At 35.4% G+C, this 26,905-nt stretch overlaps 2 protein-coding genes across 2 annotated transcripts; both read left to right on the top strand.

Annotated features, from left to right (window-relative positions):
• The first annotated feature begins 20,249 nt into the window (after positions 1-20,249).
• LOC107879159 (universal stress protein PHOS32) lies at positions 20,250-22,986 on the top strand. Its single transcript, XM_016726262.2, has 4 exons — positions 20,250-20,643; positions 22,060-22,169; positions 22,258-22,376; positions 22,702-22,986. Exons 1-4 carry the CDS (start codon positions 20,463-20,465, stop codon positions 22,781-22,783), a joined length of 492 nt encoding a protein of 163 aa, XP_016581748.1. The 5' UTR covers positions 20,250-20,462; the 3' UTR covers positions 22,784-22,986.
• Positions 22,987-24,876: 1,890 nt separating this feature from the next.
• Positions 24,877-26,620, top strand: LOC107855924 (pectinesterase inhibitor 3-like). The gene has a single exon (XM_016700930.2). It carries the CDS (start codon positions 25,372-25,374, stop codon positions 26,146-26,148), a length of 777 nt encoding a protein of 258 aa, XP_016556416.2. The 5' UTR covers positions 24,877-25,371; the 3' UTR covers positions 26,149-26,620.
• Positions 26,621-26,905: the final 285 nt, after the last annotated feature.

The following is a 26,905-nucleotide window of genomic DNA, read 5'->3' as shown; positions in this document are numbered from 1 at the left end:
GGGGGCCTTGTCCTAGTTTCAGACAGTTGTTGTTTTCGTACATAGTAGAGATTTTGCAGACCGATTCAGATATTGTTTAGATGTTATTAGATTTCTTTCTTTATTGTCAATTGAACTCAGAGTATGACCATGGTTCCGTCATGATTTATTTTTCACATCTTTTTTTTATTGCATGAATGTTGTGCATGATTACCAGACAGAGAAGGGCATCCGAGCCTTCGTGGTTTGGGATACTCATTACGACCAGGGCCCCGGATCGGGTTGTGACACCTATCAAACTTGATCATAATGCATTATGACCATTGAAGAGTGTGAATCTAGAATGAAGTTATGTAATAAAGATGAGACTAGAGAAGATGAATAAAATGGATGGATTTTATCTCTGCAATGATTAGAGCTTAGGTTTGTATAATGAAAAGATGAAATTGTATCATGATCCCAAGATTTAGAGAAGAGAATTCACTGTAGATGATGTGGTACTACTGTTGGACTCAAGGTTGACACTATTTCCTGGGAAGTTAAAGTCAAAATGGAAAGGCCTATATAGAGTGGTTACAATGTTTCCTTATGGAGCAATTGAACTTGAAAACAAAGATGGGCTGAAATTAAAGGTCAATGGCCAAAAGGTGAAACACTATTTTGGTGAAAGTGAAGAATTATAGTTGATTCATAAGGTGTAGTTAAAGGAGGCTTCAACAATCAAGCCAACTAAAGTCGTGATGCGACATTAAATCTGGTGCTTTATGGGAGGCAACCCATGGTCTTGTTGGTGAAATCTGAGTAACCAACTTAGCCCCATCATGCCACGATGTTAAATAAAGCACTCTTTAAGAGCCAACCTATGATTTTGTACTTTATATTTTATAGGATAATGTTTTCTACTTGTGTATGAATTGTGCAACAAAAGAAACTGTTGAACAGGACTCAAGGATGAACACATGAGTGTAATGCACAATCATAAGATGGACCTATGATCATGGGTTCAGTTGTGTTTTGGGAGTCCTGCAAGATAAAATTTAGGAGTTATCTCATGATTAATTATGACAATCATACCTAGATATCATGATTGTGGTATCAATTGTCTAATTTAACTCTTGAAGATGATCAAAATAGATGTCAAACCTACGCTTTTAAGAAATAATTGTGGTTACATATCACAATCGTCCTTAAGCTCCATGTGTTCCCAGTTAAATTTTATTCAATCCTTTTGGTATGAGAAGAAGTCATGAATGTGTTTTTATCCTATGATCATATATTCGAGTCATCTGATGGGTCCAGCTATTTTAATATAACTTAAACCCGACTCTACGCAACTAAGAATTAAACCTTAAACCCTATACCTGGGATCAAATTACTCATAACTCATTCACACTAAAATTACCCCAAATTTAAATGATCTAATAAGTAAAAGTGATGAAATCTTACCTCTCATTCATGCAAATATGGTTACCCCTCAGTTATTTAAGACCACTATTTTCAAGCACTTACCAAATTCAAGTTAATTAAGTAAGCGTACTCATAAATTGTTTTCATCATTATCAAGTGAGTGAAAATTTGATTCAGTAGGGGTAGCATGATGTTGTTATGTCTAAAAATATGTGGATATGAATTTTGAATGAACAAACAACAATGAGGAAGTATTGAGTACCCAATTTTGTTAGAATAAAGGTCAATATTTGGGTTTGATTTTTGTTAAGAGTCAGTGAACTCCACAACACGACCTACAATCATAGTATTAACTATGATTATAGGTTACATCGTTATGGGGTACTAATGTTCATATTGTAAGTGTTCATCATATGAGCTCTTGTTATGATTATGGTATGTACTCGTCTGCTGTAGCATTCCCCCAATACTTAGGATTGTTTCTACAATAAGAAGGTAATATCTTACCTTTATTTCATCATTGTGCATCTGATGTGATGTCTCCCCAGTATGTTTGAGGAACCCTTCCTATGATAGGAGGTATGACTATATAGTTATTACATAATTATAGAAAGGTCATCTAAAGTAATTACTACAGTTATTTCTAAACTTTAAGTTGATGCTAAATTTTTTGATATAGGTACAACGTCACCAAAGGCACAAACCAAGATGAAAAAAGATATCTCTAAGAAGAGGGCACCCAAAGACACACCTCCAACCTCTAGCTCTATTAGGACCAAGGTTGAGTACTCTACTAGCCCTTCAACTGAATAAACCACCACATCTACACCATGGTAGAAGCTGCTACCCTAATCAACCTTCACCAATATAAAAAGAGAGGGAAAAACTCAAATTAGGATGGGGTAATCATGAGGATGATCTTGAGGATATTAGTTCCTCAAAGAAAGAGGGGCATCCAACCCCAAATCCTCTGAGGATAATACAGCTTCCCCATAATAAAGAAGTGTAGATCCACGATGATGGATAGTATCAAACTCTTGGAACTATTATATTAAAGGAGTTTTATTAACTGAATGGGAAAACAAGATGAGAAACATTCAAGAAAAGCCTCAAATCATGCTAGTGTCTCTTTAAAAGATCCCAAAATTAGTATGGGGTTTTGAGAGATATAGATTGGGATGGATAACTAAATCCCTCCACACATATGTGCTAAAGTTGGTATGGGAATTTTCTGCCAACTATGTTGTAATGCTGAAGAACATGACTCCTTCAGGAAAGGAAAAACATATCATGAAACAACCCCAGGCTTGACATTTTTAGGGTTTGGTACCATGAGGTGGATATCTCTTTCAAGGTGATGTCTAATGCCTTATTTGAATACACATTTGAGCCGGTCGAGGAGACTCTGAAATATGACTTCCAAATAAATAATTCAAAGAGGGTAAAGAAGTGAGTATTGATGATGAGTTGATGCATTATAGGTGGCTGGAGGGCCATATTGCTGAAAAGGATGAAAATATTCCATGGGTTAATAAGGTGTCAATTTACAAGCATACTATAAAATTTTCTATCTAGACTTAGTAGTTCGTGGTGAAACACCATATTGTGCCTACATATAATAATAATACTTTGGGGTGAGCAATGTTGATTTAGTAGTTGCATTGATTTTTGAATTGGAGATAAATATTCCATGGATCATTGCAAAGAAGATTTGAGATAGGGTGTTATAGTTCAATAACATACTTCCTTTCATCTGTCTCATACACAACTTCTAAGGAATACGTATGTACAATAATAGATAAAGTAGATTGGCTTATCCAACTAATAAGGATTGCGGACATGGAATTGATGAAATATTTAAGGAACCCTGCGGCCCAAGCTAGGGGTATTGGGATACTTGAGGTATCTGGGGGTGCCCCATCAAATGAAATCTCGACATTTGAAATTGATATTACTTTATCCTCATCACAACCATCCACAACCCTATTAGGTGTGTCCACACATGCTTTGTCATGACTTGAGGATACCCCCTAGTCACAACACGGTTCTTAAGGCCACAAGTAACCCCAAGCTAACCCATGATCTGGTACCTGCTGTGAGCACTAAATAAAATAATAATGGAGTAACATGTGTGGAAGATAATCTGATAAAATGTTAGTATAATATAATACTAATATATAATTCAACATGTCTGTAAACAACTAAATAGAATGAAAAATTAATTATCTATCTATCTGAAAGCCTCTAAAATCATAAGGAGTCGATGGGAAAACCTCCCAACTAACTAAGACTAATGAATATAAAGAGATGCTGAAATAACGGTAATAACATGCCATATCCTCGATGGATAAGCACTCACCACTACTGTTGTTGGGTAATGATGAACTGTCTAAGGATAGTCGAGTAACTGAGCATCCGAACCTATGTAATAAGACAACATAACGCAAGTATGCAATCAGTACTTTGTACTGCTATGTGAGTTAAGGAGTAACTGAAATACATATGGCAACTGAACATGAATGCATGAACATGTAAAACTGAGAATGCAAGACCAAGTAAGGTATGAACTGAATTGAATTTGTAAAACTGACTGATTGAATAACTGAAAATCTTACTAGTGGTAAAGCAAACCCGAAGTGATATAGACTGAGTACTAACTAAAACTGTAGGAGCTATAATGTAACCGACAAGATATCATATAATCGACATACCCTAAATTGAGATAATCGGGGTCCAACCTATAACCCTAGTTCGAAGGGTGTCAGTACCTTGCCACAGGTACTACCACTGGCTGTGTGGATCCACTAAACTGGTGTCCCGAAGGACTAGGGAGTCACCATCTACTGGCAGGTGCCCCTAAGAGAATATCAATCCTCAATTGTCAGGAAGACCTCTTATAACCTATGTTGTTTATGTGGTTCTGAAACTCAGGGATTGCTACTAAAGTCATACCCTCTACTGGCAAGTGAGCCCCTATCCCTGGTTCACTCGATGCTAAATCTTTCTCCCAACTGAACTGACACTATTTCTGACTAAAATCAACTGAACGTCTCTACTGATAGTGCTCAACATGATCATAACAAACTAAGCATGACAATAAAATCATGAATGTACTGATGCATAACTTGAAAAGTATGAAACATGAGTAAACATATAGGTATCGGGTGTTCATAACTTGACAACACTGAGTGACTACTGAAATACGATAACAACTCTTAAAACAGTGATACGAAGTCATAGTTAAGAGACCCAAAACATAGAGCATATCAATACTTGAGAAAGATACATGAATTTAAGCATGGGGATGTGTTAAAACTTAGGAGAATAACAATTTCCCATGGTTTGGTTCATAACTTGGTAATTTGATATGGGATCAATTGAATGTGACATGAGTAATTGAAATTCAAAGCATGAAGTAATTTAATTTACATGGAAACATATACTGACATAGATTGAATTTAACTTACTAAGAAAAGCAAGGATTAAGTTTATATTTAACATGGATAATTACATAAAAGAGGGAAAACTTCATACTTTAATTAAAAAGCAGATTTTTGGGCTCAATAGAGGAAAGGAACCCATTGATAAATACCCCACATACCTGGATGTTGAAGCCTTGGATAAATTTCTTGGTATTGAACTTGAACTTGATGAACCCTAGTTGGTTTTGGGGAGAAAGAAATCACCCTTTTTGCTCTGTGATGGATGACTTTTGAGTTATGATAGGTTAGGGTAGTATTTACGCTTGATAACTATTATTTGAAGGGTTAAATGACGTAGTTTTGGGGTTAAAAGAGTGGGAAAAGAAAAAACAAAACCCTTAGGTATCATCTGGAAAACTTTTGGAAGCCATCCCGATGAGTTTGGCCACGACTCTAAGGTCTGGGTATGAGTCATGGATTGAGTCATCATCAGTAACGCAAATTTAGACCCCTACTGCCATGACACCGACTCCTCCTAAAAACTTGTAAGGTATTCTTACGAATCATTATCATGAGTCGTAAGCACTAGCAGCTTTGATAGTGCTTCAGTAATTTGGCCATAACGTTTCATCCTATATCGGATTAAGGAAAAATTGGTTTAGTTGGAAAGCTAATTAAATTATCCACATGTTGGTGGGTCTTGAGCTCAGAAATCCTTAGTATACCCAAAGTTATACTCATTTGAATCTGACCATAGTTATATTCTTCACAAGAATTTAATCGCTATGGGATATTTCGACTTGTCTATAAGTTTGGAGATATTTGGGTGTCTTAATATATATCCAAGTCACTTGTAAAACTACAAAAACATGAGGCTTGATGCTTGAATCTTTTATTGGTCAGGCTATGATTCTTTATAACGACTCGTAATGTTTGGATACGACTCGCATGTTGGACTCATAACCACTGGGTTGAATTGTTTTTGGATTACATACTATTGTGACTACGAATCCTTCGATACGACTCATAGCCACTGATTATGGGTTATAGTGAGAAGTCGTAGTCACTTTGCTACAACTGAGGGATCCACTAGAGGGACTATGACTATTTTATGATGACTCATCATGAGTGGTTATGAATCATTACCTTGATTCGTAGTCATAATAGTGAATCAGGCCATTAAGGATAATCTTTCATAACTTCTTTCCATGACATCAAATTTAGATAAGGCTTAAAGGGTTGGAAAGCTAACTTTATGGCCTATATTTAAAAGGGTCTAGAGCTTAAAAAATTTAGGGTATTATAATATCTCCCCCTTAGGATCATTTATCCTTGAATGAAACTGTTTGAACTGAGGTACCAGGAAAGCTGATATCGTGCAGCGAATACTCATAAGCTTAATCGTGATTAAATAACTAAATCTGAAACATGATGTGTGGACTGAATTAATTTATGATTGCATGCTATGACACAAGGATAGTTATATAGATGAGATATAAAACATGAAAATCAATTAAGAGAAACCATTACCTCAAGCTGAATTAGAATTTCTAGAGAAAAGATGGGGATACTTGTCTCACATATATGCTTCTGCATCCCAAGTAGCTCCCAATAGATTGATTTCTCTATAGAACCTTAACCAAAGGGGACATCTTTATTCCTCAACCTACGAATCTAACGGTCAAGGATCTCAACTGAGATTTCTTCGTAAGAGAGACAGTCTTTCATATCTACACTCTCTAAGACATGTCTGAAGCTGGGTCGCCAATACATTTATTTAACAAAGAGACATGAAACATCGAATGCACTTATGCCAAATCTACAAGCAACTATTACTCATAATCTACCTTCCCAAAATAGCTCAAAATTGTATATGGGCCAACATAGTAGAGATTGAGTTTCCCCTTCTTGCCAAATCTCTTCACTTTTTTTATAGGCAAAATTTTCAAATAAACCAAGTCATTAACATCAAACTCAAGACCTCGTCTCCTCATATCTGCACAATATTTCTAATGACTTTAGGCTATCTTTATCCTCTCTTGAATTAATTGAACTTTCTCCATCTCCTCGAAAACTGACTTTGGCCCTATCAAATCAGCCTCACTTACTTCAAACCAACTAATAGAAGATCTATATCTCCTCCTATAGAGAGCCACAAATGAAGCCATCTGAATACTGGAGTGATAGCTGTTACTGTAGGCAAACTCAATCAAAAGTAGGTGGTCATGTCAACTACCTTTAAAGTCAATAACAAAGGCCCTCAACATATCCTCTAAAGTCTGAGTGATCCATTTTATCTGACCATCTGTCTGAGGATAAAAAGTTATACTGAGATGTACTTGGGTACCAAGGCCCTTCTGAAATGCCTTCCAAAAGTGAGAGATAAACTGATTACCCCTATCTAAAATGATGGTCAATGAAACCCCATACAACTTCATTAACTCCCCAAGATAGAGTCTAGCATGATCATCAGTTAAAAATAAAGTATGAACGGGCAAGAAATAAATAGACTTGGTCATTCTATCTATAATGACCCATATCAAATCATGATGATGACACATATGAGGCAACCCTATCATAAAATCCATGTTCACCACCTCCCACTTCTAAGTGGGGATGCTAAACTCCTGAAGTGTACCAATTGGCCTTTGGTGCTCAACCTTAACCTGCTGACAATTTGAACACTTAACCATAAAATTTGAAATCTCCTTCTTCATACCACTCCACCAATACACCTCCCACGAATCACAGTACATCTTAGTGGCCCCTGGGTGAACATAATATCGTGCACCATGCGCTTCAGGTAGTACTTATTGTCTTAAACCATCATCACACAAAACACATAGTCTGTCTAGACAATGAACCATACCATCTCCCCCCTGGGATAAAACCTCCACCTTCTGATCTCTAACTGCCTCCTTCAACTTGTCCAAAATAGGATCCCTATCTTCCTTTTCTTTTACTTAAGCAACCAATAAAGATTCCAAACCATTCTAAACCTATATACTACTTTCAACCAAATCAACCAACTGAACTCCTAACCAAGTAAGCTGGTGAACATCACAAATTGACTCCTTTTTATCATCCTCAACATGAGCAAGACTACCCATAGACAATCTAATAAGGGCATCCACCACTATATTGTCCTTGCTTAGGTGATACAACACACTCACATCATAGTCATTCAAGCCATCTTCTCTAACAAAGATTCGGGTCTTTTTGTGTGAATACATACTGTAAACTATTGTGATCAGTGAAAACATCATCATAAACCCCATAAAGGTAATGCCTTCAAATCTTTAAGGTAAAGACAACAGCTGCAAACTCAAGATCATGGGTTGGATAATTCTTTTCATGAGGTTTAAGCTGTCGAGAAGCATAGGCTATGGCCTTACCTTTCTATATTAATACATAACCGAGACCAACTCTAGAAGAATCAAAATACACTATAAACCCATCTATACCATCTGGTAAAGTCAAGACTAGAGCAAAAGTGAGTCGAGCCTTTAACTCCGAAAAACTCTTCTCGCAAGAATCTGATGGCTGAAATTTGACTTTCTTTTGGGCTAGTCTATACATGGGAGAAGAAATAGAAGAAAACTCTTTGACAAACCATCTGTAATAGCTAGCTAAACCCAAGAAACCCCTGATATTTGATAGAAAAATGGGTTTAGGCCAGTTTCTCACTACTTCAGTCTTTTGAGGATCAATTCGAATGACATCACCAAAAACTATGTGCCCAAAGAAAGCTACTAATATCAACCAGAATTTGTACTTGCTAAACTTAAAAAATAACTGGTGGTCCTTAAGGGTTTGCAGTACAACCCTCAAATGTCCTTCATGATCATTCTCACTACGAGATAGATAATGATGTCATCAATAAAGACTATGATGAACACATCCATATACTTTTTGAACACCATATTCATCAAGTCCATAAAAGTTGCATGAGTATTCGTTAGTCAAATAGACACAACTAAGAATTCAAAGTGACCATACCAATTTTTAAAGGTTGTCTTCTGATTGTCACATTCTCTAACTCTAAGCTGATAATAGCCAGATCTGAGGTCTATCTTAGAGAAATAACTTACACCCTGAAGTTGGTCGAATAAGTCATCAATCTTGGGAAGAGGATACTTATTCTTAATTGTGACTTTGTTCAACTGAACATAGTCAATGCACATTCTGAGAGAACCATCTTTCCTGTGCACGAACAAAACTGGAGCACCCTATAGGGAAACACTAGGCCTAATGAAACCCTTATCTAAGAGATCCTTAAGCTATTCTTTCAAATCCTTAAGCTCAGCTGAAGCCATTTTGTAAGGTGGAATAGAGATAGGTTGGATATATTGGTGTAGATCTATCTTGAAGTCAATTTTCCTTTCAAGAGGAACCCTGGGAAAATCATCAAGAAACACATCTGGAAATTTATATACTATAGAAACTGACTCAAGACTCAGGGTTTCAAAATTTGAGTCCTTGACTCAGGCGAGATAATAAATACACCCCTTAGATATCATTTTTTGTGCCTTAAGATATGAAACAGCCTAACTCTTAAGCACTAAAGTACTACCCCTCCATTCAATAATTGGTTCGTTAGGAAACTGGAACTGGACAATTCTATTTCTCCAATCAACTGATTAATAGCACGATTAGAGACAATCCATGTCAAGAATGATATCAAAATCAGTCATCTCTAACTCTACAAGGTCAACTGAAGTAACTTTCTAAGATACTGTGACTGGAAAATTTCTGTATACCCATTTGTCTACAATAGACTTACCCACTATAGAAACTAAGAAAGACTCTACTAATATTTCAAGACTGACATCGAAGTCTACAGCTATATAAGAAGTCACAAAGTAAAGTAAAGCTCCGGGGTCTAACAATGCATAAACATAACTATGGAAGAATTGTAACATACTTATAACCACATCAGGAGAACTTTTCTAATCATGTGGAGTTTAAAAAGTATACAGTCTGCTCTAGAACTGCCCACTGGTGGCATTGGAAGTGGAACCCTACTACCACGGGTGACCTGCTTGAGCTGATGAAAAGTTGGACTGACCCTGTTGACGAACATCCTTACCCCTCTGGCCAACATTAGAGAATGCCCTAATCCTTTTGCCTGGTTTACCATATCTAAAACACACATCACTGCTTGCTTTACATTTACCCTGATGATTCTTTCCATACTTTCTGCATAGCGGATTGGTATGACTACTATTCACACTACCTTGGAAATTAGAGCCTGGCACTCTATCCCAACTTTTCTACCTAAACTTAGGCATTGTTGAACTGACTGAAGATTGATCTAAGGCTACAAATTTCTGCCAGAATAGAGAATGGTTATTTTCTTTCGACCTTGGCTGAGAAAACTTAAAACTACATATTTTGGCCGTCGTATTCTATCTTTACTTCTCTTTGAGTTTCTCCTTCTCAATCTACTAAGCATGAAATACTAGTCTAGAAAGGTCCATCTCCTTAATCAAAATAGAAGTCCTAAAGTCCTTGACTACACTGTCAGATACACCAAACACAAACTTACTCATCTTGGACCTAGAGTCAGCCATCATAGTTAGAGCATACCTTGCCAACTGAGTGAACTTGAGCGAGTACTCCCTCATATTTATTCTACCCTACTTCAAATTTATAAAATCTTAAACCTTAGATTTTTTCAATTCTAGTGGGAAGAACCTATCTAAGAAATCTATGGAAAACTCTTCTCACTCTACAGGCACTACCTCAACACCTCTATCCTCTTTCTACTGCTTGAACCAGGTGTGAGCTACTATTTGCAACTAGTAAGTAGCTAAGTCTTCACTCTCACTCAAACTGATACCCATGATATCTATCATATTTTGCACTTCATCTAGAAACTCCTGTGGATCCTTCTTAGACTTGGATCTAGAAAATAAAGAGGGATTTATCTGAGTGAGTCTCAGATCCTAGCTACAATCGTATTCATCACAGGATTGACTGGGGCAATAGCCTGATAATTGTTTTGAGTAGATATAAAATGGGTCAAGTTTATGGAAGAGGCCATGAACTAAGCATGAGAGGCATGGTCATTCAGTGGATCTTCCTGAATAAGAAGTGGTTCGGGCTGATCCCTGTTCCTTCTTCCATTGTTTATTCTAGAAGGCATTTCCTGTAAACGGAATAAAGGACGAGTTGGAGAAATATGATCAAGGAAAACTACTAATTTCAACCAAAATTCACACTTATTGAACTTAGCGAATAACTGGTGATCCTTGAGAGTTTGCGAAACAATTTTTAAATAGTCTACGTGCTCACCCTCACTGCGAGAATCAATGATAATGTCATCTATGAATACTATAACGAACATGTCCAGGTACTACTTGAACACCCTGTTCATCAAATCCATAAAAGTTGTAGGAACATTCGTTAGTCCAAAAGACATAACTACAAATTTGAAGTGACCATACCATGTTTGGAAGGCTGTCTTTAGAATGTTACACTCTTTGAGTTTGATCTGATGACAACCAGATCTAAGCTCTATCTTGGAGAAATAATTTACATCCTAAATTTGGTTGAACAAGTCATCAATCCTAGGGAGAGGATACTTATTCTTGATTGTGACTTTGTTTAATTAGCAATAATCGATGCACATTCTGAGAGAGTTATCTTTCTTGCGCATGAATAAAACTAGAGCACCCCATGGAGAGACACTAGGCCTGATGAAACCTGTATTAAGGATATCTCTCAACTATTCTTTCAATTCTTAAGCTTTAATAGAGCCATCCTATAAGGTAGAATTAAGATAGGCTGGGTATCTAGAAGAAGATCTATTTTGAAGTTGATTTCCCTCTCGAGAGGGACTCTGGGTAGATCTTTAGGAAATACTTTTAAAAACTAATTCACTATCAGAACCAATTCGAGAGTTGGGGTTTTGAATTTTGAGTCCTTGACTAAAAAAAGATAATAGATACACCCTTTAAAAATCATTTTCCTTGCCTTGAAGAAAGATACAAACTGGCCTATGGGCACTGAGGTACTACCCTTCCATTCTAGGACTGGATCATTAGGAAATTAATATAGGACTACTCTATTTCTACAATCAACTGAGGCATAGCAATAGTAGAGCCAATTCATGCCATGAATAACATAAAAAACAAGCATCTCTAACTTTATAAGATCAGCTAAAGTGACTTTCTGGGACACTTTGACTGGGCAATTTTGTATATTTGTCTAGCTATAATAGAGCTACGATTGGAGTAGAAATTGAGAAGGGCTCTACTAGGATTTTGGAATTAATGCCAAAATCATCTGCTATATTGGGAGTCACGAAGGAAAGTATGGGTTTGCGATTTAATAATGCATATACATAATGGTAAAAGACTTGTAACATACTATTAACCACATCAGAGGAGCCTCCTACTCCTGTCAAGTCTAAAAGCCATAAATTTGATTCTGATGTTGTCCACTAGTTGATAAAAGTGGCACCCTATTGAGTTAAGTGACCTGCTGGACTACAGAAGAGTTAGTCTGGCCCTGCTGATGATTATTCCTACCTTTCTACTCAACCGTTGGCCACTTTTTTATCCCGTAGCCTGACTTGACACCACCAAAACAAGTATCTCTACCGGTCATTCACTCACCCTTATAGTTTTTACCACAGCTCCAACAAACTGGGTTTGTGTGACCACTATTTATGCTACCTTGATACTTAGAGCCTGGTGCTCTATCACGAGCATCCTGTTGGAACTTATGCACTGGAGCACTAGAGTGATGGGGTTGGGGATGAATATCTCTATAGGAACTGAGAACGATACCCATCATCTGACCTTTGTTGAGAAAAATTGAAACTACCAGTCCTGACCTTTTTATTTTCTCTTTCCTTTTCCTTGAGCTTCTCTTTCTTAATATGTTAAGAATGAACTATTAATTTGGAGAGGTCCATCTCCATAATCAATATATTAATCCTGTACTCCTTAACTACATCCTCAAAAACACCAGATATAAACTTACTCATTCGAGCCCTAGAATCATCCACCATATTCGGATAATAACTTACCAACTAAGTAAACTTGAGCAAATACTCCCCCACGCTCATGTTACCTTACTTTAAGTTGATGAACTCTTAAACCTTGGCCTCTTTTAGCTCAAGTGGAAGAACCTATCTAAAAAAGAAGTAGAAAAATAATCCTACTTTATAGGCCCTACTTCAACACCTATGTCCTTCTCTCACTACTTAAACTAAGTATGGGCCACTCTCTATAATTGGTAGCCAGCCAAATCAGCACTCTTACTCAAAGTGACACACATGATCTTGGTCATTTTCTAAACACTATCTAGAAAATCATGTGGATTCTCCTCAAACTTGGATCAGAAGAACGCTGGAGAATTCATTCGCATGAAAACTTAGATTCTGGTTGTTACCGTACTCACCACTGGTTTGGATGGGGTGATGACCTACTGGTTATTTTGAGCAGCCATGGATTAGGAGACCTGCTCATTCAGAGGGTCTTTAGGAACAGACGGTGGTGCTGGTTGGTCCCCATCCCTTCTTCCGTTAGCCCTTTTAGGAAGCATTTTTTTTGTAAATAGTAAAGAATAAATTAGATGAATAAGTTTAACAGAGCTTGTACTCTATCGCACAACATGAATATAAAAAGAAGTGAGATATTCTCAAAATGTTTTGTAGCCATAATTATGGCGCGCTTCATACCCATGAACAAAAATCTACTTAACATGACCTTCAGATACCCTAGGATACTTTAAACCTTATGCTTTGATACCAAGTTTGTCGCGATTCGATACTACCTCCTAGTCATAACACGATGCTTAGAATCACAGTGACCCCAAGGCAACTTATGGCCTGACAGAAGAAATAAATACTAAAGAAATGTAACATAATACTGCGCAGAAGCTAACTAAAGTAAACTGATAAGGAATAACCATAAAATCAAGATAAATACTATCTGAAGATACTCAATGAAACTGAAAAGAAATACGTGTTTAACTGTTTGACTATACAAAAACCTCTAAACTTGTTAAGTTATTAGGATAGGCCCGAAACTAACTCTGACTAATTAAATAAGATAAAGTACTAAAATGAATAGTTGATAAGATAACTAGTGTTCGGATGATGAGGACTCACCAAGGCTGTAGCTGAGTGGTATGTGAATGTTCAACGGAGGGTACGGGTATTGAGCGTCTGAACCTATATTATGAGATAATATACTGCAAAGAAGTATGCTATCATTATTTTAAATTTACTGAGTATGCCAGATGACAAGATAAATAATATACATATATACTGAGCATGAATACATAGACATAAAAATCAAAGGCAAGACCAAGTACAAACATATGTTAGGTATCTGAATAACTGGATGACTGAATATTATAAATTAGTCATGCAATCTTGAATCAAAAAAATCTAAATATTAAACTGAGGACTGTGGGAGCTAACAATAATTGACATACCCAAATCTGAACTAATCAGAGTCCAACCTATAATCCCATTTGGAAGGGTGTTAGTACCTTGCCAAGGATACCAACACTGGCTAGCATGAATCCATTAAACTGATGTATCGAATGACAAGAGTGTCAAGCCTAAACTGATGGATGACCCCTTATAACTATGGTGGCATCACAGTTCTGTAACTTAGGGACTAATACTAATGGTCTCTACCTAATTAACGAGCGAGCCATCATCCTTGCATTCAGTCAGTGCTAAGTATTATTCCCAACTGAATGACCCCAAAGTATAGCTGAGACATGACTGATACTGATATGATCAAACTATGCATTCCGAATACAATAATGCATATATAATTTGAAGTAATCATGAATATGTAAACTAATGCATGTTTAAGCTCCTCGATATCTGGTGTTCATCACCCACCAACAATGACTAATACAACAAAATATGATAATATTAAAAGATGATCATGGTAGAGGACATCATGAATGAGGCTTAATATTTCAATAATGAATAGTGATATAGAAATTCATATTCTTGGACACATGGGGACACAAATATTATGGGGAAACATGTATTCATCAGTCACACACAAAATAAATTGAAAGAGTTAAACAAAACTCACATTTAACCTAGACCCCAAAATAAGGGCAAAGGGAATTTTACTTGAGAATGGAGGAATTCTTGGGACTCAATGGGTAGAAGAGACCCATTGATGAAAGCCCACATACCTGAAAGTAAACCCCTTGAAGAAATCTTTTTGAAACTTGAACTTGCTTGGTGAACCTTATTTTAGCTTTGGAGAGACGAAATTGCTTTCTTTTTTATGTATTAAATATTTTTGAGTTATGATAGGTTAGGGTAATGTTACCCTTGATAACTGATTTTGAAGGCATAAACGTCATGAGTTTTAGGTTAAAAGGGGTGGAATTTACCATAAATGCCTTGTTAAAATCATGTAGGAATTTTGGTCGCAATCGTCACGACTCACCCAATGACTCGTACCCTCTGGTCACGAGTCGTGGTCTAAGTCTTGACCTGAGATCCTAGGTTCTGATCCTTCAATGTTAAGGTAATGACTCTCCCTCATAATGGCTTGTTAGGTCTGGCCATGAGTCGTTAGGAGTAGTTGTGGTCTGAGACTCACTTTCTAGGTTTCTCTCTACTAAGGTAACATGTCCACCCTCTCATTGTCACAGATGATGAGTCATGAGGTAGAATCGTTACCCCTGGATAAAAATCTAGGGTTCTTCACTAATGTGGCTATGATTCTACACGATGACTCATTACTTATGATATCTAGTCGTGTGCTAGATCTGTTACCACTAAGTAAAATCCCCAGGTCACTCACTTCCATAGTAATGAGTCTAGGTTATGAGTCATTGCCTGAGTCATTACCACTGGAAGCCTAACAGACTCTTGGGGAAGAGTTTTCTAACTTTTTTCCACAACATTGGATAAAGGAGAGACTTGTGGCATTGGAAAAACTAATTTAATGGCCTATACTTTGACGGGCTTAGAGCTTGAAAACTTAGAGTATTACAAAAATATTGAGAGAATTTGGTTGATCTATGACTAGTGTCATTCCGCAATGTGAAATCAGGCACTGCTTGGGACGCAACCCAAGTTGTAATAGTGTAGTTTTATATTTATAGTGTCACATTTGATTTTTGTTTTCTTTGTTGTTTTTGATTTATGCAGATTTGAGAAAGTTTGAGTACTCAAATTTAAAAGCTAACAGTCATGGATGAAGCTTAAGTGTGGAGTCATTCACCCCTTTGATGCAAAGATTAAGGAAGAATATTGCTAGCTAGGTCCTAGAGAGCTTCATGATGTATTTTTAACCACTGTTTTATGTTGATTAATTCTTTGGGGACAAAGCATGCCTTTAAGTGTAGGGTGGGATTCTTCTGATAGTGGTTAAGGGTGAAGTATGCTATAAGAGTTGTTTTGTTCAAGTTATTTATTTCCGTTGAGAATTTGTGCAAAAGAAAATTTTAAAAGTCAAAAACACAAAAAGATTTTTTTTGTTTTATAGATTACAATAGTTTATATTGGTTATTAGATTATTAGTTCTTTAGTAGAGCATACTTCACCCATCCCTTCGTTTGTTCTATTCGAATCTTTTTTTAGAGGCCCTTTGAGCTGACTATTTTTTTATTATTGTTAAAATAGTTTTTGTTTTATTATTAGGTAGAATGACTTTTTCCAATGATGGATGGTTCACGACCATCTTGAGGGAAGATTTAGTCGCTAGGAGTTAGATAGTCTTTAGGACCAATTGAATATGAGGTGCTCTTGTTAGATACTACACACAACTAAATAGTGCAAGTTAGTTTTCAGATTGAAAGCAAGTTTTGAAAAAAAAATAATTGAATGGCTTCTCTTGAGACACTTAAGCTCTTTTACTTGACTCATATGTGATTTTTAGCTTAAATTTGAACTCTTATTATTTGTTTGATTTATAGTCTATATGGATCCTTCTTGAGTTGAACATATGCCATGCGTGTGAGGCTTTTGTTGATATTTCATGCTTTTATATTAATGTCTAGAACTTGTCTGGTGTATTTGCTAAGCGAAATGAGGAATATTTAGTTTAGGACATGATATAGGCATTTCTTTGATTAACTTATTTTTATCCTTTGCTTTACCTACCCATAATGGATGATCCTAGTTAGCCATGTTGATTCTTTAACCTAGTCTTTGATATCTACATATAAAGCTTAATTCTTTTATTTTTAATAAGCCTTTAATTTGATATAAAACTCCTAGGCACTCTAATTTAAAAAAAAAAAAGAATTAGAAGGAGTGAGAATTGAGAAAAGAGAGATAGTTGAGGTGGAAAGCCTATAGAAAAGTCTAAGGGTGCAAGTCATTAAAAAAATCATATGCTATTGATAGAAAGTAGAAAAACAACAAAAGATTAAAAAGAAAAAAAAGTTTGATAATTGTGTACTCCTTACTAGTGATATGTGAACTTGCTTAAAGATACAAAAAATCAAAGAAATCTATGGGTGAGAAGAGTAGGGAAAAGTATTGGTTAATTAAGAGTAATCAATTGGTAAAAATTTGTGATGTATTAAAGTTCTTAGGAAAGATAATCATTATTTCAGCCAAAATAATTCCTACCAGTCCCTTAACCTACATTACAACCAGAAAAGCCCTGCTTGATCTTAGATATGATATTCCTATATTAGTAGAGTAGTACCCTAAGGTCAAGTTTATGGTTCATCATATATTGCATGTGAAGTTCCTTTTGAGAATGGGCGAAAACTTGTCCATATACTGATTCTAGCTGTAATTTGTATACTTGTAAGTGAATATGGGTAATTCTCTTGTTGTAAGGGCACATGATTGATGAAAGATACGTGAAATATCTGATCTATTAATTGGATAAATTGTAAGAGTTTTTTAATATCATTGATTCGATTCTTAAGGTTAAGAATTCTTGGAGTAGTTGTTTAAATGTATGGTGTGAATGAAATATATTTAATAAGATCTTGCCATCTATTGTAGTCGTTGTAGTCTTAACTTGAGTAATCTTATTTCAATGGGTGTAGTTGTAGTAGAGTTTATTTCATGACTGCATAGCTTACTCGAGGATGAGCAAGGATTTAAGTGTGAGGTGTTGATTTAATGCTAAAATTCACCTTATTTTACCATTCTTTGCTTCACATTTATTCTTTTTTTGGTGTTGTCATGATCCTAAATAATGTGAATTATGCTTGGATTTTGTGGTATGTGTTTGAAAGAAAATATTGAGCAATTTGGAGAATAGATGATGGAACCAGAGGCAAGAACATCTTAAAGCATTTGCGCCAATCACCTCGCCTTGCAGCTGTGGAGCGAAGAAGATAACTTGCTGAAATTGCTGCTGAAGAGCCTCTGCGCCATTGCCTTGCTTTGGCTTAGTGGCGTGAAATATTCACTATTGCAGAATCTCCCGCGTCACTGCCTTACTTTGGCTCAGTGGCACGAGTTTTGAAAATGCTTAAAAGTTTTACTGTCTATTGCGCCACTCTCTTGCTTTTTGCCAATGGCGGAAAAAGAGATTTCGTAGTTTAAGTTGAAGTCAAATTTATTTTATTTTCATCTACACTAGGCTCTATAAATAGGAATTTTTGTGTGAAAAAAAATGGGACAACTGATTTGGGGAAGGCAAAGGCTAGGGCAAAGCTCAAGACCAAGATTTAATTTATTTCTTTTATTTAATTTTTGTTTTTTGCCTTGTAAGCTCACGAAACCTTTTCTTCCAAAGAGATTCATGAGTAGCTAAACCTCTTAATTTCTAGGGTTATGGTTGAATATGAAAGTTGTGGTTGAAAATCGTATTATCTATTTTTTTTCATTTATTGAGTTATTTATTTTTTCTTGATTTCAATTATTTGTTTGATTGATCACCTTGTGAATATTAAGTAGGGCTTGTTTGTTGGACTTGAAAAAGGGAACAACAAGTGTAAAAAGAGAAAATAGAGCTAGTTTGTGAACCTTATAGGGAAAGGGAATCGCTTCGTCACTCTGGATAGAAATATACCCTGTGAATTAGCTTAGTTAATACATGCAATTTCTTTATGCACTTCACTATAAACCAACGACCATAGAAATATAGGCGTTAGAAATAGTCGAGTAGACTCAGAGTTGTTGAAAAAACGCTCAATATAGCTACAATTAACTTTCAACATAACTAGTAACTCAAGAAAACAAATTAGGCGAATGATGGATAGCATAGCTGGATTATCAAAATATCGTAACCCTAGATCTTTTCTCAAATCTGAAATACAACACAACCAATCTACGACTTGCTTGCAATTATTTTTATTTACATTTTGTTATTGATCATCTACTGAATAGCTCAAATAAGAAATCAAAGTAGAGCTTCAATTCGTCAAATCTCTGTGGGGTTATCTGGATTTACATCCTTTATTACTTGTACAATCATGTACACTTGCGGGTGCGAAAGGACACAACAAAGACCCCTCTTCTCATATCACAACACAATAACATCCACAATGTAGTCATTAAAAGAGTATTGTTTAGGATGAGATTTTTCTCTCATAATTTTAATGATATTTTTTTTCATATGTAGGTTCATTGGGTAAATCATTTCGAAAATATGTTTCTAGTAGATTTTCTTGTCATCTGATTCATCGTCTCCATGGTTTGCAACTATAAACTTCCGCATGATGCCCTATCAATTTCAAACCCAACAATTATAACATAGATTCATATGAAAATTTTCTTCTAGACGTAAAACATATGTAGAAACAAAACTTTTTAATTATTGATTGAAAGAAAAATTAAACCTTGATATGATTTGATTTTTTGTTTTTGGTTTTATATGAAATTTTGTGAAGGACATATCGACATTGTTTTATTTTTGTTACGGTTCTTCATGTTATCAAGAATGATTCGTTTTTAGATTTAAGACTTGATTTTAGGTTTTGTATATGTGTTAGGAAGATCAACTACACTTTATGGTTAGAAGTCACGAGATGTAATGAGTAGAATAATGAATGAAATTTTAGTTTTTGGATTTACAAAAGAAACTTTATATATCTAGGGGTAAAAAATATAAACATGATAATTCTTAATGGGCTAACGGTTCATCCGATAAGAAAATTGAAAATTCCGTTCCCACATTGATAAATCATTAATTATAAAATTTTAATGCATTCTCCAATAGTTAATCCGATTACCCGTTACCGGTAAATCAAATAGCCAATAAACTAATTATATAATTAAATTATGGGTTACAATTTGATTTTAAACACCCTTACAAAAAAGTAAAATTTCATATGACCAACTTATAATCCAGCTAGTAAATTCTCGCTCTCAAGTCTCAAATATAACAGTTCAAGATTTAGAGGGATGCATTTTGAAAAAGTAATGTTCAATATCAGCAAAAACAATACTAGTATACTAGTTAAATTACACTAAACTTATCCAATTTATATTAGAACGTGATGTCCTCACGTCAAAGAAAGCATGAAAGAGACAAGTGGGAATTTCATGAGCCAGAAAAGTGGGTCCCAACAACCTCATTTTGGCTTTACAAGTGGTAGGAAAATATGACATCCGACAAATCAACATTGCACTACTTGAGTACTTGTCTGCTTCCATCCTGAAATAGTCGTGATCAAGTTGCTCTCTCCATTATTGTTGTTGTTGAAAGTTCTTAATCAAAGCAAAAATCTTAAAGAGGGATGGAAGGAGGTGATAGATTTGTTGGGGTAGCAGTAGATTTCTCAGCATGCAGCAAGAAAGCTTTGAAATGGGCGATTGATAACATTATTCGTAAAGGGGATACCCTTATTCTCGTTACTGTGCGCCCTGAAGGACACTATGAAGAAAGCGAGATGCAACTCTGGGTGGCCACTAGTTCTCGTATGATCTCTTTAATTAATTCCTTTTTCTTTCTCATGTCCCTCTACTTTTATCTAATCCAACCCCAATAAATAAAATTAATCCATCTTGTGACTGATTTTATAGGCTCATATAGATGTTGGTCATCTCAACTTCTTCTGTGTAAGCTTTACAAAGAATACCCGGTCTTCCACAGATAAAGGAGGAGGATCGGCACTCAGGTGTAAAGGAATGACTTTAGTAGCAGGGCCGGAGCCAGGGTAACGTAAGGGGGGTTAAAAAATACACTATATTGGTCAATATTAATTTTTTAAATATATATGTAGTAGATGTTGAATCTCCTTGGTTTCTTCATGAGTTTACCTCTTTATATTTTTAAACCCCTTGGTAAAAATCATAGCTCCACTACTCGGCAGTAGATGATGAATTGAGTAAGAGGATTCACATAGTCGAATTGATTGATATGTTGGCCATCTGAGTCATTTTTAATCTGTTGGGTATCAAGATGAAATAACTAATTAAAACATTGTAGGTTACAATCCTTGCTGTAAATACTGGCAGTGTTGCAAGGCATCTTGCTTTCTTTTGTCTATCTGTATATTGAAGGAGTATATTTTTCACTCAGAAAGTTTGATAGCTAGATAGATTCCTTTACTTTCAGACACAAATGGTGCGCTAGCTGGTGAAAATTTTGGAGCTTTTTTGTCTGTCCTACTATATGCTTATGGTTTGAGGGTCAAACTTTTCGTAGCTTTGGGCAATCCACTAGTTCAGTGACGTAGAAGATCAGATAAGGTTTATCTTTTGTTGATGAACCTAGAAATCTCTGTTGACGTACCTAGAAAAATATCTGCTTTTTTATGCTTGTTGATTAGATGTCATGGACGTGGGAACTCTGGTGACTGGAATAGGGTTAAATCACTTGTCTATGTATGGAGATTTTTTATGTTTCACTATAAAGAGATTTTTGATATACGTTCCAGAGTGTCATCATCAGGATTAAAGATACAGCTAATGCTTTTTGAGTTTCATAGAGAATCCCATCCGTGTCAAATATGGAGACATTACAAGTATTTGTTTTGGGAATTTAGTTTTGGTTTGGTAGAGGGGATAGGAAACTAGATTGCATTAGGGTACATATGGATGTTTAGTCTCCACAATTACTTGTATTAGTATACCTGCAAACTGTTTAATCTTTAACTGGGTAGAGCGTTGCATATCCGGAATCATCTAGTTCATGCTTGCACCTACCTTTATTTATCTTTTTGACGTGTCTAGGTGCAAGAGCCAAGAGCTATAGTAGCTTCCTAAGAATCATAGCAGTGAAAGCATGTCGCCTTGGGCTTGTTACTGCTAAAATATCCGATATTTGATTAGCGAGATTCTATCTTCTGATACATCTTTTGAGATCTATTTGTTCTTTTTTTTCTTTTACAGCTTTCATTCCCTTATCCGAGTTATGTGATAGCCACACAATGAAAAGGTATGGGGTTAACCCTGACCCCGAAACATTGCAAATGATAAGCCTCGCTGCTAGGCAAATGGAGGTGATATTTTCTCTTCTTTTATGAGATCCGGTGTTTCTCAGGAAGCATACCTAGATTAAGTATTCTTACAGGATTTTTTTGCTTGCAGATTACAGTTGTCATGAAAATTTTCTGGGGGGATGCTCGTGAGAAGTTATGTGAAGCAATTGACAGAACTCCCTTGAGCTGTCTGGTCATAGGGAACAGAGGGCTTGGAAAGATCAAGAGGTGTTATCTTTTCTGTAATTCCTTTTGTGACTGAATATCATGTTGTGTATTAAGTCAAAGTGGAAATTAGTCACTTCACTGCTTTATCTTTTGCAACTATTGTGGAGTACCGGAGCTTTGGTTGCAGTTATTCCTTGACAAAGATGCCAATATGTTCTTGCTACCATATTCCAAATGTATTTAGGTAGCATGAGTAAACTTGGTATTACTCGAGTGGAATTTCAGCAAAAAGCTCATAATCATTTAGTAATTGCATTACTACGTCTACTCTGCTCAAAATAAAGGGAATATTGTAACTTATAGTTTTTCCTCAATATCTTCACAGGGCTATTATGGGAAGTGTAAGCAATTATGTGGTGAATAATGCTACCTGTCCTGTTACTGTTGTGAAGAAGGCAGAAGACTAATTATACAATGAGCTGAACTCCTATACAGGCAGAGCTGATTTATTGTCATTGAGATCTAAGCTTATGTTAAAATAATCTTATCTGTTTTGTAAGCTTGATTAGGATCAAGCTTGAACATGTTGATGTGTGTATTATGTACCCTCATTTTGAACGTATGTAATTCCAGTCATGTTGTGGTAAATAAACTTTTTGAACTCTTTCAATCTGGCTTCATCTATTTATATGCTTGTCATCTTAGATTTTAAGGTAGCTTCACTAAAGAAGGCAGTATTGTGTTTTATTGTTGTGTTTTACATGGGGGCTTCCTTCAATCTACATGAAAGATGGAAAATATGGTTTTTATACAGGTAAAAATACTAATCCTGTGAGAAGGTTTTTGAGAATCTACTAAATAAGGATGGTTTGAATTCTATTGTATGTTCTGTTTTAAGCTTGACATTATGTGGTTGCTGGACCTTTCATTCATAATAGCTGAAACTTATATTTTGGTCATGTTAACCCGAACATCAGGGTTATCAAAAAAAAAAAAAAAGAAAGAGTTCTTTGTAAAAATAGACAGTAATTCACTTTCAGTGTTATGTACTGCTGAAAACTAAGTGCAAGGCTTGGTAATATCACATAAATGGAAAGGGAAGGCAAGTAATCTACTATGATGGTGGTTTGTCACGGTTTCATAATGTACGGTACTGTATGGTATGGGATGGTACTGTATGGTATAGTACAATACAATGTTTGGATTGACTGTATCGTTCACTACTGTTTATTAACAGTTTTTTGTTTGGTTTGATGGTATGGTACTGTATCGTAACGGGTAAGTTTACTAAAATGCCCTAAGTGTTATAAATTTTGAATTTATCAATAATTATTAATAAAATAATTTTCTTTCCACAAATATAGGGGATTAAAGCAAATTTATCCGATTGTCATCAAAAATAATATAGGAAAGCGCAAACATCCTCTGGACGACCCATAGAAAAGCCAAAAATGTGTAATAGAAAATATAGTATTGGACTAGATTATGTTAAGAAAGAGCTATATTAACTCAATAGTTGTAGGTTCCTGAATATAGTATTGGACTAGATTATCTTAAGAAAGAGCTATATTAACTCAATAGTTGTAGGTTCCTCTTTGAATTCAGGTAACAATCATGAGCTTTCGTGTAAAAGATCATCTTTTTTAGTATAACAATGAAGAACCCATATTGAAGTATATTAGTATAAAAGATCAAAAACACCATCAAGATTCTATTGACCCACAAGTGTCAGAACTATCTTTCTTTTTTATTTCAGATAAATCATGAGCAACTTCACAGGTCGATGCATTAATCAATTTGATTATAATTGAATAGGCTAGGCACATATTTGTATGAACATGGTTTCACCTATTTCCAGTACATGTGCTTCTGAAAATTAAGACACTCAAATTTCTAGAATAAAATTTTTAATGGAGAGAGAACAATAAGCAGTTAAGTTTTAAAAAAACAAACTTAGAAAGACAGAACGAGCGCAGAAGAGAGACAATAGAAGAAGAAAGAAGAACGCAGAGGAGAGTGTAAAGTACGATTAAAAATATTAAGTAAGGGCGTAATCGGAAAAAGAAATAAGAAAATCATGGGATACCACCAAATCGGTGGTTTTAAAAAATAAAGAATTCTATGATTACCAGACCATGAAAAGATACTATACCATACCATATATTTTAGAAAATAATCAAAACAAACATGGTTCCTTTAATAATCATATCATACCATACCATGAGAAACCACCATCCAAACAGGCACTTATACTATCAATGTATAAATTCATTATATATCATAGGTATATTAGTGTAGTCCAGAAAGGAGGGGAGGAAGAAGAACACAAACCAATATCATGATTAATCAAGAAAAACAACCACCGGCCACCTCCTGCCATGCACACAAAACCAGTAGACAAAAAATGCGATAGAGGAATCATAGAAGTTAGATCATTATTAGCTCCCATAATATCATTTTCAAAGGAATATAAATCTCTTCTGAGGTTCTATATTAATTTATTTGCCTTTTCATTTGGATGAAAAAACGGCAGTATAAGTCTATTTTATACCCTAATCGAATATGAATTTGCCATGCCTATATTAACAACACTTGGACCAGCATAAATATCAAATAAAAATGACCATCTTTCACTAGCTTTTCACTCGCTCTATTTTCTTAAGTTTATGATCTTCATTTGGAACCGTGAAGTCCACGATACACTTCGCTCTATGTTATCTTTAATTTAATATAGGCTAGGAATTTGTCTCGAAAATAAATAGTATGTTATCCAGAATTTTTAAGCCAATGGATGTGTAATATATTTGTACATATAACAATGGTTCGTATAGACTTAATTATATAGTATTATGTAGAGACTGCCGACAATGTAGATGTCCACTGGTAACTTTAATTTGTTAAACATTTTAAAGGTTCTCCTATTTTCTTTCATGTCAACCTGTTTTCTATGGTAACTCAACTTTCCTCCCTCCCTCAATTACTTGTTCATTTTGTTCCTTTCTATTCATTCCTCCCTTCACCATTTGGTCAATTAATTAAAAATTTCAAATAAAACATGGAATCTCTGTTCCTTTTTTTCCTCTTTCTCTTCACTCTCACTTCAGCTCAATCCGTAGATAACGATAATCTCAATAACTCATCCCCAATTGTTGCACCAAGCATGCAACCCACAGCTTCTTCTTCTTCTTCAAAACAAAATGCAAATTCACCAACCAGTTATTTTCCATACCCTCCTGGATATGAAAATGAAAATTCATGGTCACAATCAGAATTTTCTTCCATCTCCATCGATTCAATTTCTTCTAGTGATCAATTAGGCGCCTCTGGCCTCGCTTCTTCTCTTACGTCCACTGATAAGCGGAAAGATGAGGGTGCAATTAGTGATCATGATAAGATAAAGGAGATATGCGACAATACTGACTATCCTGATCTTTGCACCGAAACCATCTTTCCACTTATGCGTGGAAATGCCATCAACGTACAAAATGTTCTTCAAGTGGCAATGAAGGCGAGCGATCAGTTCGCCAAATTGGCATTTGCAACTTTTAAAAGAGCTTCAGAATCCCCTGCTACTCCTCCCAAAACTAAGACAATGCTTAAAACTTGCCTCGACAGTTGGGATACTGTGGCCTACAATTATAAGCAAGCTATTCAGGCTCTGCATATTCATGACAGTGGACGTATGAGCACTATGCTCAGTGCTGCAATTACTGACATTTCTGATTGTGAAGATGCCTTTGAAGATGTCGTTTCTCCCATGAATGCGTATGGTGAAAGAATGACTAAAATGACTAGCAATTGCCTGGCCATTGTTTCACAACTCGATAATTAGATTACAGAATTTCTTATTGAGTTGATGCTCCAAAGCACACCTAAACCAATCACACCTTTTTGCGGGTTTCATATCTCAAATTTCTATTAATATTTTTACCTTACCTAATCTCTCACCCCCTTTGTATTATTCTTTGTATTAAAGCACGCTCGATGATGAGTTGACCTAATATTTGTTCTCAAGTGACAACACACACGTGTAGGCCAACTTAGCATCAAGCGAGGTGTGTAATAATACAAAGAAAGTGATAAGTTAGATAGGCAATTAATGAAACAATGAATATAGTTGAGACATAAAACTCGTGAAAAAATGATAGTTTGAGTATATTGTTTATCATTAATTTTTTCTTTATTTACTGATACTAATTAGATATTAGTCTACATGGATGAGTAGGATTACTACACGAGTGGTCCTTAATCACCTCTCCCAAGTTTTCTTTTAACTTTTATTATCATTCTGTCCTCTTTTGATATGTGTGAGTAGTCATGTGAAAAACGTAGAAACAGACTCTTTTGTAGAAGTATAAGCGAAATGCTGAATATAAGGTAGTGACAATGCTAGAAATTTTTATTAGTAAACTAAAATGAGAATCCAAACATATAACATTTAGGATTTGAATATGTATTTTTCATTAGGGAATTTAAAATTTTACACACATATACATATATGTTCATCAGAAAAACAGTATACTTAAATATGTATGAGGTCAATGACAGGCATCGTAGTTGAACCCGTAATATTTGATTATTGGCAATTG

Source organism: Capsicum annuum, chromosome 1 (genome assembly GCF_002878395.1).
Source record: "Capsicum annuum cultivar UCD-10X-F1 chromosome 1, UCD10Xv1.1, whole genome shotgun sequence".
NCBI lineage: Eukaryota > Viridiplantae > Streptophyta > Magnoliopsida > Solanales > Solanaceae > Capsicum > Capsicum annuum.
This window is presented reverse-complemented; position numbering and strand designations above follow the sequence as displayed.